This window comes from Stegodyphus dumicola, chromosome 1, assembly GCF_044657685.1.
Source record: "Stegodyphus dumicola isolate Sdum_Otavi_A_Nest chromosome 1, ASM4465768v1".
Lineage (NCBI taxonomy): Eukaryota > Metazoa > Arthropoda > Arachnida > Araneae > Eresidae > Stegodyphus > Stegodyphus dumicola.
This window is the reverse complement of record NC_140768.1, coordinates 110,585,066-110,607,069: the sequence shown is the minus strand read 5'-3', so window position 1 is coordinate 110,607,069 and position 22,004 is coordinate 110,585,066. Positions and strand designations below refer to the sequence as shown.

General features: G+C 35.9%; 1 protein-coding gene across 2 annotated transcripts in view; it reads right to left on the bottom strand.

Annotated features, from left to right (window-relative positions):
- LOC118192014 (hemocytin-like) overlaps positions 1–22,004 on the bottom strand; it is a 342,722-nt gene that overhangs the window by 5,478 nt on the left and 315,240 nt on the right. For both annotated transcript variants that reach the window (XM_085819309.1, XM_085819312.1), the window contains exons 67-73: positions 21,858–21,962; positions 20,536–20,834; positions 16,518–16,640; positions 11,489–11,578; positions 5,280–5,402; positions 3,084–3,176; positions 2,808–2,933 (exon numbers count right to left, since the gene is read on the bottom strand). In XM_085819309.1, coding sequence (XP_085675435.1) covers positions 2,808–2,933; positions 3,084–3,176; positions 5,280–5,402; positions 11,489–11,578; positions 16,518–16,640; positions 20,536–20,834; positions 21,858–21,962 — 959 coding nt within the window. The remainder of the gene's footprint in view (positions 1–2,807; positions 2,934–3,083; positions 3,177–5,279; positions 5,403–11,488; positions 11,579–16,517; positions 16,641–20,535; positions 20,835–21,857; positions 21,963–22,004) is intronic.

Genomic DNA, 22,004 nt, shown 5'->3' with positions numbered 1-22,004 from the left:
GATAAGTTTTTATGTTTTTGAAATTTTGTTGAGAATTTTGAATACGAATTTTATAATTATTCTAAAAATAAAGAAGTTAAAAATAAGTGAAATTAGTACAGATAAGTAATATGAAATTATGGTAAATGCATGTTAAAATTTGTGGGTTATTGTGTGTTAAGTATAGTATGATGAGGGTGTACTGGTTCCTTCAACAGAGGCCTGTAATTACCTCTGTACCAGTTTTTCCTTTTACCCTCTTCATGCAAGATAATGTTGGAGGCTCTCATTTTATGAATGCATGTAGATTTTTTATATTATTATTATTATATTTTTTTATTATGGAATGTATTAGTGCAGTTCTCAAAGGCCAGTTACCTTAATGCAAGGAACGGAGGCCTTTTCAAGTAACTGCCTAGGCACCCTGGGCCACCAGTGCAGAGAACACGCTGGTTAGCTCAAGAGGACAGCCCTATTGATGGATATGTTTGTTTAGAAGTATTGCGAGGCTTCCAGTTTGGTAAAATCAGGAATTGTAAATGAAAGATGATAACGGTGAAACCATAAATTCTGAAGATCTTAATCCTATTATTTATGATGTTAAATTATAATTTATCAGTATGGAAATAAGTATCATAAATATTTATGTGCATTACATTTTATTATAAGCAATGATTGTGTAAAAGTTTATTTTGTGAGATTCTGTAATAACAAGAACCTTCCCTGAAGAATTATGATTATGTGAACTCTCAAACAAAAAGACTTTTGGACTGAAATGCTGAAAAATTCAACAGGACTCTAAAAATTAAAAATTTATTAAAAAAATTGATATTTATAAATTATACTTTTATAGAATCAAAATTTTATGATTTATGTTTTTCTTTTTTATTTGCTAGTGCTTTAATTCTTTCTCTTTAAAAAGGCTTCTCTGTCGCTACGCCTTTTTCTTTTTGAAGGGGGGAAATATGTAAGATAAAAATGTATGAATCAGAATTATAATATAATTATAAATATTAATTCTTCCTCTCTATTCTAAAATCGTAATAACTTGTCTGCATTGCGTCATTCAAATTAATTATGCGATCTTACGTAACCGTTAATACCAGATGCCTCTTGACAACCAATCAGCGAATTGTAAACCAAAACTTTTCTCTTCGCGTGCTTCCATCTTTCATAACGACGCACTTCACCTCTTGCTCTCTACTGTACTAAGATGTAATTTCGCTGGCTTGCTTTCTATCCCAACAACATCAAAAATGCAAATCTTCTGTGGAAAGGCACGACTAGAGTGCCAAGTGATTGTGGCCACAAATATCAATTGGAAATAAAAATGGAATTAAAACTGCCTCGACTGCCAAGTTCTTTAAATACTACGCAATCAAAATTCTTCTTCAATATGGGTCTAATCAAGCATCTACAGTGTTCTGCTCCGTCCTTTTCCTTTGTGCTTTTAATACTACATATATATATATATATATATATATATATATATATATATTCACCAATCGCCCTGGTTCCATCAAAACGCTGACTTACGCAAGACCCGGTAGACAACGTATATGCAGTTGTAACTCTATGGAATAGAGTCTCTTTTATCAACTCATATATGACTGAATTATTAATCATGATACCTCAGTATGAAATATTTTGCTTCTACAGTCCAGTATATCGTGTCCATCTTGCATTTAAAAAGAATGTATCCTATATTTATATCAAGAAACTATTTTATAACGGTATTAAATAAAAATAGATTGAAGGCTTCTAGGAGATAACCGGCGCTTTAAGGCAATGCTGTCAAAGTATGTAAGGAATACTTAATGTCCGGAAAAAAAAAAAAAAAAAAAATCACTCATGCAATCGAACATCAGAGGGAATTAGTTATATGTCGATATAAGCAGATGGAACGTTGATAAAAACATGAAAGCATTAAAAGAAAAACAACAATCACTAGTGCCTTTTTAATAGCAGAAGGGGGTAGACAGTACTGAGATCGATCCACAGATGGCAAGGATATATATCAAAAACTGCACGTCACTCGCATTAGTAAAGAAGTGGGGTAATACCTTATAGATAATAGAGAAGGAAGAATATAATAGAGAAGGAAGGCCACCTTTCTTAGACAACGAACGATGTGGTTAACCAATGCGTGTCACAGATGCCATTGTTGCAAATCTCAGTGAGCTTATTCAGCAACACACGGCAACAGAAAAATTCTGTGATGCCTTCTTCAGGAAAAACGTTGTAAGAAAGATACAAATAAATCCGTTACACCTGTTACATAGAAATGTGCTCACTGCATTTAAATAATACAAGCTCTGATGTTTATGGTTCTCCGATTTTAAGGTACAACTCATCATTTTACTATTTCTAAGTTAGATCATACAAAATGTTTAATGTTTTGTCCAGGGAGCAAAGTTTTCTCTTTGTTCCGGATATGGCCTATTAGTTCAAAGTCACCTGCCCATATTCTCTTTTCCTTCAGCTGAAATGGCTTTTCGTTCTATAGAAACCCTGTATCGGTGATTGGCTTTTTGAGAGTTAGCGACATTCTGTAAACATTCTAGGACTGTAGACCTGGTCTGGAAAAATAAAGGACAACAGTAGCAACATAGGTAATTTAAATAGTTTCTTATGAAATATTTAGGAAAACCAACCAGAAATTATGGTGTTGTTTTGCCGAAATTAAATTCTTTATTCATCACATTTATTAAATACCAGTGTTGGTTTCTATACAAATACAATTTTGCAGCCTTAGGCTCTCAATTTCACAGGAAGAGATAATTAATGACTGAAAACCATCTAAAAGGTATCAAAAATACATCTCTTACCGTCGGACAATTATCCGGCATTACTGGACAACTTTCTTTGCTGTAGCGTATGAGAGTTCCATTTTCGTTGACAATACACTTTGCAGAAAAACACGGATCGGTGATCGAGTCCCAGGTGGCACCATTCTGTTAAAAAAAAAAAAAAAAAAAAAAAAAAAGACAAATTTGAAAATACTGCCGAGGTTTTTCAGCTGAAACAATTAAGCTATGGAATCAAAAAAAGAAATTTTGTTTTCATGCAATAAAAATCTCTGAAGACTTCATTCTATACCATACCTCATAGATAACATCATTTTCTTCGCAAGCAAATGGTTTGCAGGATCCACAACATACTTCAGAGCCTGGCAAGGGTTCCTCGTACTTTGCATTCTGGGAAAAATAAGTAAATAATGTAAGTTAAATGTTAGTCCCTGTACGGGGGAAAAAAAAAGACATTTTTATCTCCATCGCACGAGATTGTGTATCCGGAAATTCTAAAGATTTTCATTTTAAAATTATTTTGCGATATTGCAGTTGAATTGCATTTTATGGTTTAAGTGCAAAGAACATGATATTTAATAAATAAAGGTAACCCACAAAACGTTAAAAAAATGCTCCTTTGGGTGTAATGTAAAATCTGAAAGCTTCCAGATCTTTTTTTTTTTTTTTTTAATTAAATCCAATTGCGGGCATTTGCCTCATTTCAGCACTGACTACTCCTAAGGCCAAAAACAGTGGTCATTTTACTATGGAGGAACCTAATAGGCAGCCACCATTGCCTCTTATGAAGGGACGGACAGTTACAGCCATGCTTCTCCGTGATTCGAACCCGGGCCCTTCGGTATCACAATCAAATATTTCATTTTGACCTCTTCTACAAACAAAGTTGTTCAAAAAATGCTTTCCGTTGGAAAATTAGGTTTCTTGGATGCTTTCACATTCATAATTTTTTTAAATTCTAGTTAATGATTTCCACTCTAATCTCTCTTTACCGCCAGCTTTTTCGTCAGACTGTCTTCTACTCTAATAAATTTGAGGCAGTACTTTCAGATTTATAGCGTAACCGTATAACGCTTCTGCTCTTTCCGTCAATTTTATTTCCGCAAGTATTTAACGCTTGAAATTATAACCCTGTAATTTTATTCACATTTAGCAGATTCTTGTTATTTAGTATTTGCTACTTTTTTATCATTTGCTACTAAATATTGGTTTAGTTCGTCGGCGATCTCTTTGCACAGGTAGTTTCATAAGGCAAATATATCGTTATACTTGGATCGTACAGAAATGATTCACACAACGTCTCTCACAACGAAACTATTACACTATTACAGCGAAGAGAAAACAAGTGAAATATACTCAAATTGCATAGATGGAGCTGGCAGCAAGCGAACGGTATAAGTCAGAGCCCATCTGTTTCACCGTCGTTTACTAATGTTGCACCCTGCAAATGTTTTTACTATATCTCAAGTATTTTGAATCATCTCATCATCATCCATCTTATGCCACAATAATTGCTTATCTAAAATTACTCCGAAATAGAACAACTGCTTCATGCCACCAACCTCTCCCACCACAAACTTCTCAGCTTAGCCAAAAGATGGAGCCACCGGAACGGTACTCAGTTCTCTGAAAATTTTTCCACTTAATTTTTAAAGTGGAAAGTTTTTTCATCACTAAGACGCACCCCGTAGGGTCAATAATTGCTGAGTAAAAGTCCTAGGACTAAATACTCATCTCCACCGAAATTCATGCCAATTCATGCCATCACCGTCGTCAAAGAGAGCGTGGACAGCAATGATGGAAGGTGATTATCACGGTTAGGGTTGGACAGAGTGGTTCCGGTGGAAGGACGGCATACAGGGTAGTGACATCCATCGCCGCATGGTGTCGGTTTTCGAGAACAAAGCACCCTTAAGGCGTACCGTATCTCTTGGTTGGCCAAGTTTCAGCAGTGGACTGGAGGCCGCAGGCAAAGGTGTCAATGTGTCACGACCAGCAACATCGCATACAGCAGCAAATGTGGCAGCGGTGGCGGATTTGATCATAGCGAATAGGCGCATAACGTTCAACAAGATGCAGGAAGGAACATTGCAGGCGATTGTGCATGTTGATTTGTAGATGACAAATGTCTGTGCAAAGTGGGTGGACCTTGGACTTTGAAACAAGACCTCGGACTACGCCTTGCTTGACAAGATGAAGGACGCAGTCAGGGGCCAACATGCTGAATTTTCTGCCGAATTGCATGCAAATGTCCATAGGTGGTGCACCAACACCCCACAGAACGGTTTACCAAAGCCCTTCGGGACCTCACAGTCAGATGGCAGAAGTGTACTGACATGAGCGGGGATTATTTCTAACCGATGTACTATCAGCTTTTTGCCAATAAATTGCAGTCCGCTCTGTGGCAGCATTTGTGTCATTCATTTCTGTACGACCTAAATAAATTTTTGCTGCTGAATTTTGTTATTCAAATGAGAATGAAATTATACTTACAATGGAACACGTCTTATTGCATCTCGTAGTTATTTCCAGAACTATTGCTTCTCCATCTTTATCCGTGACGCATCGGTAATTCTTGCACTTGTCCCCTTCAGGTGAGGGCCATTCCTGTCCGATCTAATGAAGGAATGTCTTAAATTACTATTTGAAGCTATCGTTCATGCAAACATTTCATCGTTTTACAGATAAAGGGCTATAATACTCATTCATATATTGTAATTTAACTTTTTCTACATTTTCTAAAACAACGCTGTTTTCATATTGGAATAGTATTTCAGAATTCACTTGATTTATAAAATTTAACATTTCCGCTCGGCTTTCATCTTTTTGGAACCATAATGCAGCAATATCCGGGCGAAGATTACCGAGTTCTGTCTTAAAAATAAGTTTAGTTTATTTATTGCGAAACGAAATAACAATTAGCGCCCCAAAACATCAGCATGAAATAAATCTCTCTTATGGAAAATACGAACAGGAGAAAAAATGGAGTAGTATCAGAGATAGAAGTCTTCTGTATTACCACTTTTAGTTTCTTCATTTCTAATGATGTTTATTCTTCCGTCATTTGCAGTGTTTTTGTTTTGAACACCAATTTAATTTACTCAACGAAAGAAACTTATTCTTCCCATTAAACAGCTTGGAAGTATAGGTAAATTTCATTGTTGTTCTGACTTATTTCATTTATTCGACAGTAACGTTAGCTCAGGCAAACATGTATTTCGCGTGAAATGGGTGCTCGCGTTTCATCGCTAACCCAGAGTTTCGAACACATATACCGTTCTAAGAGTTCGTTGAAACGAGAGAACGCAAAAGTGAAAGTCTATCAAGATGTCAACACGGGTTACATAGTAGCAATACATCCAGAGCACATAAATAAGAGTTCGATCGAGACATGATTTGCAGAACTGCTACTAGTCTTGGCTACTTCGAAGACAGTGCGCAATTTAAATAGCAGTTATAGGTACGAAAAAAAAAAAAAAATGCCAGAATTGCAAAAACAGATACGGGGGGGGGTATAGATGCAAGAAAGTAACTATGGCTGGATGATATAAGAAATCAAGATGTAACTGAAGAGGAGATTCAAAAGTTCAATAGTCATCTTATTGAACTTTAAGCACAGGTATGGAAAAACGATTTGAAGATATTTTGAACTTGAAGATGTACGGCTAGATGAAAATTCTTTTTACTGCACAATAATACTGAGGTTGGTAATATTTAACAAGAAAAATTGTTAGAACTCAAATAGTGATGATGAAAGTAAACATAATTTAGATAGTGGCTAGTACGAAAACCTTTGTCTGGATAAAAATATCTAAAGCGGATACCGCATTAACTCCCTTGTACGGCCTAGTAAATTATGCACACTTCTTGCCTGCATTTCATTTAAACTTATTTTCTGGAATTTCATTAGAAATATATTTCTCATTCAGTTAATTCAGCTCTCACTTCGCGGCAAGGCAAACCACATTAAAAACTCAAAACAATTTCATTAAAAACTGTAAAATACTGGAAAACATAAAACACCAAATACAGTTAAAAACAGAAAGATAAAATTAAAATTAGAGTTTATAGGAAAAAGCGAGCAATTCGGCCATCGAGCAGGAAGACAGAGTTTTCGATGCATAAATTTGAAAGTTTACTTTTGCTCCCACTCGGTAAAAAGACACTGAAGTTGGTGCATAAACTGACTTAATTTACTATTTTACTAAGAGTTTCAAATGTAAACAAATGGGGGCCTTAGTACCACTAAACTTTTAAATTGTTCCACAACTACTGCATGCAGATTAATTAAAGAAATAAAAACCTTACCCGGAACATGAGAACAACATAATTCAGTCACTTTTAAAGCAAAAAGTGCAAAATTTGCCAACATATAATAATAAAAAAAAATGACCTCACCAAGCCGTGTAAGAGAGTGTGTATATATATACATTTATTTGGTACGACCGAATGCAACCAAAAAGCGAGGTGCACAACTACATGTTATAGCAGTACCATATACAAAATTTCAATGTTCTGAGGCTACTCATTTTCGAGTTATATGAGATACATACGTAGATACGTGCGTACGTACAGACGTCACGGAAAAAAATGTCTTCTGAATCCATTTTAAATCGATTTTACATTCCGTTTTGGGAAAAAGAGTCCTTTATTCTGTTCGTACGTACTGATATCACGCAGGAACATCGTTCAAATGGATTCGAGAGCGGTCAAAATGTTATTTTTTTAAAAAATATGATAGCCGAAATTTTTCACGATTACAATACTTCTTTTATTCCGTACAAGGAAATAAAAATGCCTGCTTTATATCCGAATATGTAGAAAGTTATATTTAATTTATTGATACTTTTCCCTGCCTCATATCTTGTAGAATCAGGCTTTAGTGCTATCAATAGTATCATGATCAAATAGATAAGCAGTATGAATATTTCGTTGGTTCCTTACGAAAGTTAAACCAGAGATCATATATTTCGTCTCGCAGCATCAGACTCAAGGATCCCATTAATAATAAATTTAAAGTTTTAAATTTAATTAATTTCTTTTTAAATGTAAGCAGTTTTTTGTTATTTTGTAATAAAGCTGGTGGGCTGTAAGGAAATTTTAATGTCTACAAAATGAGCGGATGAGTATAAAAAGGTTGACTACCCCAGCTATATACTAAAGCATGCAAACTGTCTGAGCCCGACGATAGAGCAGGCAGCAACACCAACCTCTACAGCGATAGTAAATTGTTAATAGCATTTTTTTTAGTAATCAGTAATATGTACGATTCATACCATCTTCGTGATTCAATTCACCTCAGATTTCTCCCGTAATTTTGAGGTAAACAACAATGTTGTCTTTATTGTCGCTTAGAGAGTTGATTGTAATTGAAGAGTTTTGAGGGAGGGGGTATATGGCGCAGAATCATAATACGCATCACGTCTATAATATCTTAGGGTTAATTTTTGAAACAAATTCCAGAAAACTTTCCAACCAGTGACTAGCGGCATTTATCAAAATGATGGCTAAATTTGTTTTTCCTGAAACGACATCTGCTTACGGATAGAATTTTCTACGCAGTTAACCGTTTACTTTGATCAATGAACATCTGCTGTTACGGATGGCAAAGCTTGGCAAAAAGTAGCAATTAAAGTTTTTCTGTAAAGCGAAATTTAATCTTGATTTTGGTTTAAGAAAATTATGACTGAAGATGAAAACTAATGCTTTGCTCTTATAATCCTGAGATAAAATACTAATAATCAACTGCTTCGATTAGAGAAGATTCGCCATGGTGACAGAATTTTCGGTTTCAGGAAAAGAAAAACACCACGTTGGTGAACGTTTTTGACTTGAAAGGGATAAGCCCTAGGGAAGTTTTACCCGAAGAACAAATAGCGAATTCCATATTTTATAAAGACTGGAAAGAGATAAGTCCTAGGAAAGCTTTACTCGAAGAACAAATAGTTAATTCCATATTTTATAAAGACTGGAAAGAGGTAAGTCCTAGGAAAGTTTTACACGAAGAATAAATAGTTAATTCCATATTTTATAAAGACGTAACGTTTATATATTACGTTCTCCATCCTTTTTGTTAGAAGTTCAACTTCCCCCCCCCCTGCTTTTTGGCCATTGTTTAGAGGATCGTTCCCCTCTCCTTTCCCAAACTCGAAAAATAAATATCTACATTTATCCAGATTTAGATGATTTTTTAACGTGTTATGTAAATTAACCAAAAAAAAAAAAAAAAAAAAAAAAAAAAAAAAAGGGTGCAGAAATTGTTCATAAATACCAAAATCTGAATAAAGCAGATTTTTTAAAAATATATTCATAAACTAAGTACTTAACAGCTAAGCAAAAGCCTGACTGCATTCCACCAAACTATGAAATTCTGCCCTGGGTGAGAACCTTTGGTTTAGTAAAGACGTAACAGAATTCAGTCCGTTGGGCCTGAACGCTCGTTTGAACAGCTGCTGGAAGATAACTGCGTTGTCACATATTGTATTCTCGCAAACCAGTTTTTAGCAAAGAAACATATCCCAATCACATTTCACATCCATTCTCTATTATTCATGAAATTCCCCCTTTCAGTCTACTTTCTCTTCTCTAAAGTAAAATCCTAACTTAAAAGTCATTATTTTAAGAGCACTGAAGAGATCCGGATAACCCTTAATATACTTTAAATAGCATTTCAGCAGATGAGTTAGATAAACGAATCGAGTACCTGTATGAACGTGCCCAGGCATTGCATAAACATATAAGCGCTGTGCATCGAAAATTAAAAAGTAAGCATGCAGTTTCTTCAACTTTCGATTTTTACGAACTAAAAGCTTTGTAGAAATATTGTGCATTACAGGTTATTGGAATACTGGAAAAGGACACGAGAACTATCTGCTTAAGGGAAGCATTGCTTTCGTGGAGGACCTTTTAAAGAAAATTGGCTTGTATCCATGCAAAAAACCGCGAAAACTAACCATGTAGCCAATCTGGGTCGAACTCCCAGTGTTCAGCGAAATTATATGTAATTGGTAGTATATGACTACGCCATATTCGCAAATGTTGGTCAGCCAACAATTGCGAAAAGAAAGGCAAGGTAAGGGTCTTTTAAGCCGGGTAGGAGGGTGGGATGTAAACGTAAGATATAAAATATGAAAGAAAATTTCTAAAAAATTACTAACTTAACTGGCAACAGCCCTTTAATTCCTGATTTTATTTTGAATGCGTCACCTTTCAGAGAATCTGTACTGCGTTACTTACGCCATCATTTCATTTGCAGTGATCTGAAATGCGAAAGCTCTTGCCCAGTCACCATTCAGAACTCAAACAAAGGATTTCGACACTATATATGCCCCAGCTTTTTCTCATTTCCGTCATCTAACTAGCATCTGTTCCCCCGCTTTATAGCTTTCATCTATTCTTTAACAATGTGATTAACGTATATAAAGTTGTAGGACGCTTATAGCATCCTACCGATAAATCATGTGCTAAGAAATTAGTCATCCAGAAATAATACGATGTTTTAACTATCAAGCTAGTTGTGCTTCCCAAAGTTGCAGTCATCTGACACGCAATCTGTATTTGAGGTACCTCTGTCACCATCCCAACATGACAGCAAAATAAGTAGTGCCTTCTCTAGTGTGTTGTTTCGTCTAACAATATTATCAATTATATAGACGTTTGTGCCGCTGACTGCAATAAAAAAGGAGGTGCACAACTACATGTTATAGCAGTATCATATACAAAATATCAACGTTCTACGGCTAATCATTTTTGAGTTATCCGATACGTAAAGACGTCACGGAAATATTCATTTTGAATCCATTTTACAATCCGTTTTGAAATAAGGAGTCCTTTGTTGTGTCCATACGTACAGACATTACGTTAAAATGGATATTTCCATTGAAAATCTGATAAACGAAATATTTCGTGATTACAATACTTCCTTTCCTTCGTACAGGGAAGTAAACAGGGAGAGTCTAGGAACGCACCAAGAAAGCTGTTTTCTTTCATGAACAGCCCGTTTGTTGTCCCAGCTTGTTTCGGCGAGCAATTTCTGGTAGTTGCCATCCTATTTTTTATTTGTTATTTGGCAATATGTTTTTCTGGTATTTGCTATGGTGTGCTAGAGTGTTTCTGTTAGAGTATTCTGAGGCATTTTCTATCTTAGGGCTTGTGAATAACTGGTATTAAACCTATATAGCTGTGAATATTAAACCTATTTATTATTTATTGTAAATATAAATTTAAGCATTTTGTATTTCCAAGACCCTTACAAGTTGAGACGTATATGTCTTTTGTAATAAACTAAACCCTTTAGTGCTGCAATTAAACATCTCAATAAAAATTTAATTGTATTACTAAATGGTTTTACTTTTTGTCTGTGTTCTTAAGAGTTAAACTTCAAATTACAGCGTGAAGCAACAGATCGTCCGTACCATAGAAAGGCTAAACGAGATGTAATTTTAAGAGGCAATTACTTTTAATGTAACACAGTCATATAAGAAATTTCAAAAATTGTTTTAATAATTAATATTTTGTAAATGGTTCTTATTCGTTCAGATTTATTATTGCAGATTCATATAAGTAAACAACACGGTCACTAAATACAATATTCATGCAATGCATAATCAAGATTTTAAATTAATATTTATATGAAAAAGAATACGGAAAGTTAGATTTGATAACTTATTACGGAATTTTTTATATACATCACTGATACATACCTCAAAACCTATTCCACCTACTAAACAAGCTACTCGACGATACTGTGGGCAGCAAGCTCCAGGAACAGGTATTACCTCATGGACGTATTTCTGAAATAAAAAGAATACTCATTATTGTTTTGTTGAAGATCAAATACTTTCTGGCTCTCTTTCTATACATACATACATAAATATATAAAGATATTTTTCCTTTGTTAGGTAGCTTGCCACTCTTGAGCAAATTAGTAGTCGACTTATTCCATTCATTGTCATTAATTTGCTTTGTTTGCAAATTCGTGACATTGTTATTTCAGAAACAAGCTGATTAATTTACTTCTTTCGTTATAACAATCCTTGATGATGATGTCAGATCAGAGACATCAGAGCATGCTGAGAAATTACTTTTGATCTGGATGGTGGAAAAATATTTATGTATTATGTTTTATTCAAGTACAGTATATATTTTAACCACTGCATTTGTATTTTCATATTAAATAATGTTGGATCTAATAATAACACTACGATTTTTTTATTAGAACGGATTAATTATTTTCCGTTTATTTCTTATTGGAAACGTTCGTTTGGTATACGTCCAGTTTGGTATGAGTCCAAAAATCTTCAGCGTATTAATGACGTATACCGAGGTAACACTGTATTATGATTGTTATTATTCACTGTGTACCAACTGTTCCATAATCATCCAATCCAATAGACACCCATGCAAATACCGATACTTGAGGCCCTGATATACGTCACGCCCTCTGCCGTTAACTACCGTGTAGGAAACGACATTGGCATTAATCACATGCAAGATGCCACGAAGTACACAGTTATCTGATTTCGAAAAAGGTTTAATAGGCGGGTATCGCAGAAATGGCCGATCCTTAAGGAGCATATCTAGCGAGCTAAATTACCCAAAATCATCAGTGGACTACGTGATTCAGAGGTAGAAGATAAGCGGCGATTGTCGGAATGTGCCCCGAGTCCGCCTGCTCAAGAAACTGGGAATTGGGAAAGACCGACTGCTGTCCAGAGAAGTTCGGAAGAACCACACCCATCCGATGGCCCACTTTAGCAGTTTCAACAGGCATCCGGGGGTGTTGTTTCGACGAATACCATCCGTAAGAAAGCATAATCTTGTTTGGTTTTCATGATCGTGCTGCCCTTAGTCATAAGCCAAGCCCAACCGCGCCGCTCCGTTAATTTGGTGCAAAGCATTTCGACAATGGATCAGCGGAAATGAATTCTCTTGGAGCGACGAATGAAGGTTCATCCTATACCGTTCGGATGACCAGGTCTGATTTTGGCATCTGCTTAGAGAATCACTCCTGTCAGAATTCATTGTGCCCACAGGAAAGTTCGGTGAAATTATGGCCTGGGGGTGTTTTTTCTAGTATGGACTATGACCCTTTGATCCAAATTCATAGTAAGCTTAACGCCGATGCCTACTGCAGACAGTGTGCTTCTAACGTTGTGACAGTTTTAAGGCTTGGACAAATGTTACTTTCAGGATATAATGCTAGCCGTCATGTTGCCAGGTCCACCATAGACTAGTATGGTGACAATGGGGTTAACCTGACCTGCCCACAGCCAAGACCTGAACCCTAACCAGAGCCTCTGGAACGAATTGGATCGCCGAATTAAGGGGTGCAACAACCGTCCAACATCGGTGAAGAAACTTAATGTCTTCTCCTAGAAGAAAGGAAGAAATCAATAGCCGTCATACAAGAATTTGTGGAAAGCATGCTCCGGATGGCTGAGGCTTTGAGGCTGCTATTGCCGCTCGTGGAGGCTTTACCTACTATTGAATATGAATAAATTTTGTTTTTCTTTTCTATCACAAGTGTCCAAATACTTACTGGTAGATAGTACAGTAACTGAATGTATTTACAGAGCAAATGTTTTCAGCTATGATACATCGCAAAGAAGATACAGGTTTTTCACCCCCAGAATCTTTTTAATGCGTTTAAAAATTTTTTGCATTTATTGAAGACAAAATAAACCAGTTTTTGAACGTAATTCGAAATTTTTGGGGATAAGATAAGAAATAAATTAATACTGTGTGTTTATTATTTATGCATATTTCAGTATATGGCCTATAAGTAAATAGTATTGGTTAATGCAGCTTGGTAACTAAGTCTAACAGCCCTGTAAAAACCAGTTAGCTCAGTCTGTTACTGCTATCCTATTATAATGCATTTGTTTCATTTAGGGTACTAAATATTAAGATTTAACTACATGGGATGCACAGGATGGGTTAGTGATGATAGCGGACCACGTTCTGTGGCGTGGAGCAACACAGCTTTAAATCGGAAAAGAAAGCTAAAGTAAGAAAAATACTTGGTTATTAATTATGAAGGTCTGGTATTCCCCTTACTTTTACCTCTACATAGCGTCCATACAGATGGAATTGGAAACTCTGAAAAAAGGGACTTTTGTTGGGAAATTACAAGAATCTTTGTCGATTTCGGTACGCTGTACCTAACAGTCGAATTACTTATGCACCATACGAAAATACATTTCGTTAGAAATAAAACAAAGTACTGTTCCTTATTTAAGAAGATTCTTGTAAAGATTCAAGCAATTATGAGAATCTAATTTCCGTCAACAGTATCCCGTTGTGAAAGAAGTTGTAATGTATTACAAAATGGAGAATGGTACAGCATTTTCAGTAACGTAAATAAATTAGTTTAAGACGCCTGTTTTCGCTTATATGAGCATATTACCTTGCATAAATTCTAAGAAAATCTGCATTAATCGAGAGATATCGAGATGACTAATAATATTATTCAGAAAACTGATGGTCAAAGAATCACATTTTCCAATTTTCTGCAGGCGAAATTCTCAGAAACATCTTTCGCTCCGAATTAGATTTTTTTACATGGGTTTCATACACACAAAAATATTTCAGTTTTACGAGGGCCATCCAGGAAGTAGATTACGTTTCCGTCTGTGTCCGCTAGGGGCGGGGCTAGCGCGGCCATCTTGGGGTCAGAGCGTTGCGCAGCTCAGTCTGCATCTAGCCGTGCTAGTGAGAGGTTCGTGCTGTGCTCCGTTCAGATACTGTGACGGTTTGAAATGTCTGCGTTAATTGAAAATCCCGCGAGGTGCGCTCAGTAATAAGGTTTCTGACTGCAAAAAACTGTAAACCGATAGAAATCTATCGGCAGCTTCGTGAAGTGTATGGGGACAACATTATCACTGAAGGTGGAGTGCGTCAGTGGGTCATAAGATTTCAAAATGGCCGAACCAATGTTCACGACGAAGATCGAAGTGGGAGACCCAGCATAGTGACCGCCGAACTTCTCGAAAAAGTCGATGCTAAAGTCCGTGAAAATCGAAATTTCACAATAATGGAACTTTCTTTGAGTTTTCCACAAATTTCGCGAAGTTTGTTGCACGAAATCATCAGCGAAAAGCTTGGTTACCACAAGTTTTGTGCAAGATGGATTCCAAAAATCTTGACAGAGGACCACAAAAATCAGCGAATGGCTGCAGCGTTGAACTTTTTGGACGCTTACCATAAGGATGGTGACTCTTTACTCGATCGCATCGTTACTGGTGACGAAACATGGGTGAAACATGTGAACTGTGAAACGAAATTGCAATCAATGCAGTGGGGGCACACAAGTTCTCCCCAAAAACCCAAGAAATGCATGCAAACAATGTCGGCAAGGAAGATGATGGCGACTGTTTTTTGGGACAGAAAAGGTGTAATTTTGGTGGACTTCCTGGAAAGAGGCACTACAATAAACTCTCAAAGGTATTGCCAAACTCTCCAAAAACTCAGAAGAGCAATTCAAAACAAGCGCAGAGGAATGTTGAGCTCTAAGATCTTGTTGATTCACGACAACGCCCGGCCCCACACGGCAAATGTCACTCGTAAAGTTCTTGAATCTTTTAAGTGGGAGTTGTTTCCTCATCCGCCGTACAGTCCCGACCTGGCACCGAGCGACTTCCACCTATTCCCAGCAATGAAGAAGTGGCTGGCTATGCAGCGTTTTGATGACGACGCACAGCTGCAAGAAGAGGTAACGAAGTGGTTGAAGGCGCAGGCGGCCGAATTTTTCGACGAAGGAATTTCCAAGCTCGTACATCGCTACGATAAATGCCTTAATTTGTATGGTGACTATGTAGAAAAGTAGTATTTGAGTGTGGCTTTCATCTGTATATAATAAAATTTGTTTCCTATACTTTGTTTATTTTTTTATTCCAAAACGTAATCTACTTTCTGGATAGCCCTCGTAGTTAACGATCCCAGTTCCAGTCCGTCTTTGCCCTCAGCTTTTAAGGATATTATTTCATAGTTGTTTTCATATTTTTATCAATAGATGGTGCCAGTAGCTTTATTTACTTATCACTGTTATCGCTGAAGCGCAGGTTTCCCTGTCATTTGCACTCCTCTAGCTGAAGGAAAATATTCTATATTCAAGCTTTCGCTCTAGTCCTAAAATTTATAACTATTAAGATGATACTTGTTTCCTTAGCACTTTCAATAACAATCTTATGTTAAACTATTCAGAAATGCAGGCGAATCTGACTTTTTTTATGGATGACAACGCACACTCTACACCGAACAAACCTGGTTCATGATTTTCTTGAAACGAATTACTACTAAGAAAAAACAAATAGCCTCTTGCTTTACTAATTTACCTTATGATCTTTATTCTAATTTTTAAAATTTTTATTTTAAAGGTGTTGAGTCGAACATTTACCGTACATCCTAGCTATTGTATCGCACGAATCCAATTTTTCGTTTTTCTAATTTCTCTTACATTTCAATGCTTTTCAGTATACATCAGAAATTTTAAGAATTTTTCATCAGAATTTTTCAGTATCCACATATTATCAAAGTTTTGGGACTACTTATGCTGTGATTCGACATGTAACTTTTTTTTAAAGGATACTGAATATGAATTCTGAAAAAGTTGCTTTAAATAAGATGTGTATAAGTTTTATCGTTTAGTTGAATTATATGCACAAACAAAATGATATGAGTTACAAGCTTTACACGAAGAAAGATATGAATGTTATTTAGTGAAGTCATTACTTCAGCAGCCTGGGAACTCGAGATCACTGGACATATCTGGACTCGGCAGCTTGACACGTATTGTCCTTCGGTTTCGGTGCACGAGCAGTTTCGGCAGAGTCCATCCCACCAAGAATCGCCAGCCTGAAAAAAAGAATATAAATTACTAGTTCCTAAATTCTCTTCATTTATAAATTAAATTGAAAAAAAATATCTGAAAGGTTTCAGATTTTAAATTACGTCCAAAGGGCCGTTTTCTTTTAACGTTTTATTGTTACCTTTATTTATTAAATATCTCATTCTTTGCATTTAAACCATAAAATTCAGTTCAACAGCAATGTCACCAAATAATTTTAAAATGGGCATATCTTTGGAATTTCCGATACGCAGTTCCGCGCGCTGGAGATAAGAATTCCCCCCCCCCCTCGTAGAGTGTTGCCATTGCTGGTTTTTAAATCCTTGAGTTTGTTAATCAAAAATTCGTTAAAGTTTTACAAAATATGAAATTGATAATAAAACAAATTCCAAATTTTAAATTTGGGCTTTCAGATGCCCATATTCGTAGTAGGATTACGTCATTCAAAATTGGATGGCTCTAGGTACCGTTGTTTTATTACAATGCGAGAAACATACATACTTTTATGCAGATTCTTCATTATTTAATTTCTTCAAATATAATACAGGGCGACAGTGTTTGGTGGCAACGATTAAAAAAGTGATACAGCCTTTTAAAGTTTTCAAAGCAAAATCGCAAAAACGAAAAACAATAGTCCTTCAGGGACAAAGCCCTTTTGGACTAAAAAACATAAAGCAAGGGACCAGGGAGCTGTATAAAAGGTTATAAACATAGAATGCGAAATCTCTCCTGGGGGCGGATATTGAGGCTGCTTATAATAATAAAAATTAAGAAAAATCATATGTTGAAATGAAATGTTTTTAAATATTGCATTTATAAAAAACAAGCACATAAATGACAAGCCTAATTTCTTTGCAAGTAATTCTTTACAGAAAAAAAAAATCTGATGTGGTCAATCCGAAATGACCTCCCGCCAATTCCATGTTTTATATAGCAACGAAAGAAGTTTTATATAGAACAAAGCTTTAAGTAATTATTTTTAATGGATAAATTAGGAACAATGAGATCGATTGTTTCATGCAAACATTGGATGATGATATGAAAAGATTACTTGTGACTGATTCTTTTGATAAAGAGAATACGCAGAAATACTTTGTAAAAGCTTTCTTACTAAGAAATACTTTCTGAAAACTTCTTATGTAGAAAAACTTTTGATAAACTTCGATATAAAGTACAAAAAGATTTGTAAAGTGCCAAAACTGACCCTCGATTACAGTACCATGGATTAGCTTTTTGAAAAACCATCAATAAAAAGTAAGTATTCAGTAAAACAAAAGTGATGTTTTAATAACTAAGTTAACAAGACAAAAAAGTTGGGTTAGCAGGAGTAAGTTTAAGTGCAGAGAGAGAAATTGTGAGTTCAACAACAGTATAGGAAACCTTAATAATAGGAAACCGATAGGAATGGTTTAACATAGGAGCCCGATGAAGATACGCGTACCCTCTTAGATTTTCAGTCCAAAAGGGACATTAGTCCCGAATGGGATATTAGTATCAAAACGGCATTTTGCGTAGAATCTCTGTAAACCAAAGAGGTCACAATATATGGAGTAAGCATGGCGTCACAAAAATGAAACAAAAAGGTGTTAACAACGTGACTTCACGACTTATCATGGCCGCCATACAGCGTACGGTTAAGACTGCGAAATATGTTGTTAAATAAAATTACATTGATTTTGACAGAAAAGATCAACGTTTGCAGGCTCAGAGAAATATCTTTGGGCAGAATTTCCATAAAATACCATTGAAACTTCCACTGGTCTTCCTAGGTTTTAACATGTTTACATTTTGTCTTGTGTTGCCATTTACGCATTTTCATGTACCTAGGTTTTATTAAATCTGAAAGATTTATTTGCAGTTTTTGTGTTTTTTCTATATACTAAGGAGAAAATCCTCTATGTTAAGTATTGAAATTAGAATAGGAGGCTTATAAGCATCCAATATTGAATAGCTAACATATAGACAACACCGATTAGAGTGTAAACAAAACCAACCAGAAGTCGCCAGAAGTTGGCAGCGGCCATGATAAGTCGTGACGTTTAATGGCTTCATTTTCATTTCACGGGACATACTGGGAAGGCTTACTCCATCTATTCTAACTTCCTTGCTATAAACAGTGTATCACTTAACCATAGTGGAACATGGGCACATGGAAGGCCGAATTTTGAATTTCGAATTTGTTTTGTTATCTATTTCATATTTTGTAAAACTTTAACGAATTTTTCATTAACAAACTCAACAATTTCAAAGCCAGCAATGGCAACACTGCACGAAAAAAAAAAAAAAAAAAAAAAAAAAAAAAAAACATTTTTATCTCCAGCGCGCGAAACTCTCTAGCGGAAAATATCAATTATAGTAAGAAAATAATGTAATCTTTAACAAACATGAGTTTAGTTTTCATTATTTTTTTAATTTTAGCATTTTTTTTATTGCAATATTTTATTGTTGTTCTATGTAGAAAGATGATTTTAGAGAATCTCAAAAGTACAGTTGAAAGAAATGAGTCCAGAAAGTGAGCGGTTTGGTTGAGTTCATTCCACTGATCTCATTTCTTGTTTGATTCTTTCTGCTTTTCCTCCATATTTGCTCACCGCTATTATCCAGGCCTGTTCCCAGCGCATTTATGAAGATCATTGTTAATGAGCGGTGAATCGTTAAAAACAACTGATTCACTTTAGTGAGCGAACGATTCCGATCTGATCCTTTAAAGGAGGGGTTTTTCCCATCTCTAGCGCTAACTAAAATATGGTGGACGATAAAATTCTTCACTACCTGTATTTGACGACTAGGTCCAAAGCCCGATATATTTTCGTGGTGTAATTGCAAGCATGTTCGGCTACTAATAGGAAGGTCCGGCATTTGAATCCCGGTAGCAGTACTGCATATTTTTCATGTACCGAAATGGACCTAATGATTCGAAATTATTGAAGTGAAACATAATTGAATACAAACACTTATTGTTTACATATTGGTTGAATTTTCATGTAAAATTCTGTATATGTTTACAATAAGTCAAAAAATGCATATCAGATAAAATTCAATAAGAAAAATTATGCGGAAAATGACTAGGGATGCCGAAATGGAATTTGCACAATTTAAGCTTCATTAATATGATAATGAAACTGTAAAATCATTAAGTTATTTTAAAGCAGGAAAGGTGAAAAAAAAGCAATGCTCTCCAGGGACTCGAAGCTGGACCTCTCGTATACATGTCGAGTGTGCTACCGTTATACCACAAAAGAACGCAGAAAGGAGCGAGAAAATAGGGCGACTGGGGATTAGAGGAACCATCGTCAAATCCTCGTGGTTAAGAATCATCATCCCCCACCGTTTAGTTCGGGCGCCAGTGCAGAGTAAATAGGGTTTTTTGAAGCAGGAGTACATGAAAAATGAGTAATGCCCTCGCCGGGACTTGAACCTGGAGCTCTCGAATACGTGCCGAATGTGCTACCGTTACACCAGGAAGGTATGTAGAAAGGAGAGAGAAAATACCTTATATATTCCCCCTTTTAAAGGGTGACTGGGGATTAGGGAACACAGTCGCCGAATGAAGCATCATCATCCACCACCTTTTAGTTAGGACGCCACTGTTTAGGGACATTAGGTTATTTTAAAGCAGGAAAGTTTAAAAATCAGCAATGAACTCGCTGGGATTCGAACCTGGACCACTCATATACGCGCCGAGTGTGCTACAGTTACACCACGTAAGCATGCAAAAAGGATGGAGAAAATTCCCTATAAAACTTCAAACCGTATACAAATTTTATTTGCACAATTTAAATTCACTGCTGAAAAGCATTTTTATTAGTAAAGGCTAAAAATTAAAAACCGGGAGACCCGGAGATGTGTCAAAAAACTGGAAGAGTTGGCAGCTACGTATATAGTATTAATCACAATGCTTACTGAATATTCTACTTCGTAGTAATTTTCTGGCAGCAAGTTGACTTGCTTTCCATCCAAGACATCAAACTGGTGTTGATACACGCAAACATTCTTCTTCGGCACACAGTTATATTTAATGCAACACCTTCCTTCGAAGGTGGCAATTTTGAAACCTGGACCACAAAGAGGCGGCAATTCGCATTTCTCAGGATAGCAAATGGTCTTGTACTCCGGGCAACAACCTACAGTTTCGACAGTGTTCACTTCACCATCGTAGAGGGGTGGTTCCACAAGGGGAGGACACATGTCTGGAGCACATTCTGAAATATAGTAAATGTACAGTTAATAAAAGGCTACGATTTTATACTGAATTTTTTAAAAGGAACACATTATTTTATCCCTGTTCTTAAGTTTTATGATCTTGAATACTGTTGCCGTTATTCGCATCAGAAGGGGTTTAACTTTTTAATCTTTTACTCACTAAACTTTAAATCTCACATTAAGTTTTCTGTTTTAGGCAGTTTCACGTGTAGTACATTTTTACTGTTTGTTTATTATAGGCATACTATGTAATACACCCAAACGCAGTTTTAACTATATAAAGCTTGAGAGTTGCTTAACATATCCCAATATAACAAATTACTGGAAATTACCGTCTCTTTCTTTTAAATCCCTAACAATCTGGGTTTCCATGTTTAAGGACGTTTTATTGAGTTGACGCCTTCATTTTCAGAGGCGATGTTCGCTTTCATTTGCTATATCAAGCGCGATTTTACTGTTCCAAGGTTTTCTTTCAATATGATGAAAGTCTAGTGACTCAGATCTGGAGAATTTCTTGGCCTAAATTCTTTGAAGACGGGGCGAATATGATGGCTTGGAAGACGTTGATTTAATTTGTGATAGACCTTTAGGTCGCTCCATCATATCTGAAGAAACCGCAACGCACTGTTGTTTAACTGACAAAAATGTCAGTCATCTGCCTGCTTACCTTACCAAAACTGATAGCAAATAGTTTATCAAGGAGCTCGATGTCGAAAACTGACAAAAATTGCAAAAGCCACCGCAATATTATACTAGGCAACAAGACATGACAGAAGTGTGTTGTAGTGGAAAGAATATGTAATTGATATCGGAAATTGTTTAGTTATATAGCTCTTGTGTATGTAATATATTAAACATATTAATAAAACGGATTCGAATGAAACATCTTGTACGATCTCGGCCGTAATGAATAACTCTGTAATTTACAGCACTTGGTCGAAGTTATATGTGTATGTATTACTGACAAAGCATTTCTAATGATTAATGAAATGGTTTTAGCCATTTGCTAAAAATGCACATACCACATTTATATGCTGGACAACCATCTTCATTAGTGAACTTGACATTTGCTTCTCCTTTCGCACATTTTTGAAGAATCGGTTCTGGACACTCTACGATTTCTTCGACTGCAAATAAACGAAAAGTAATCAAATGATTTTATTTCCTGT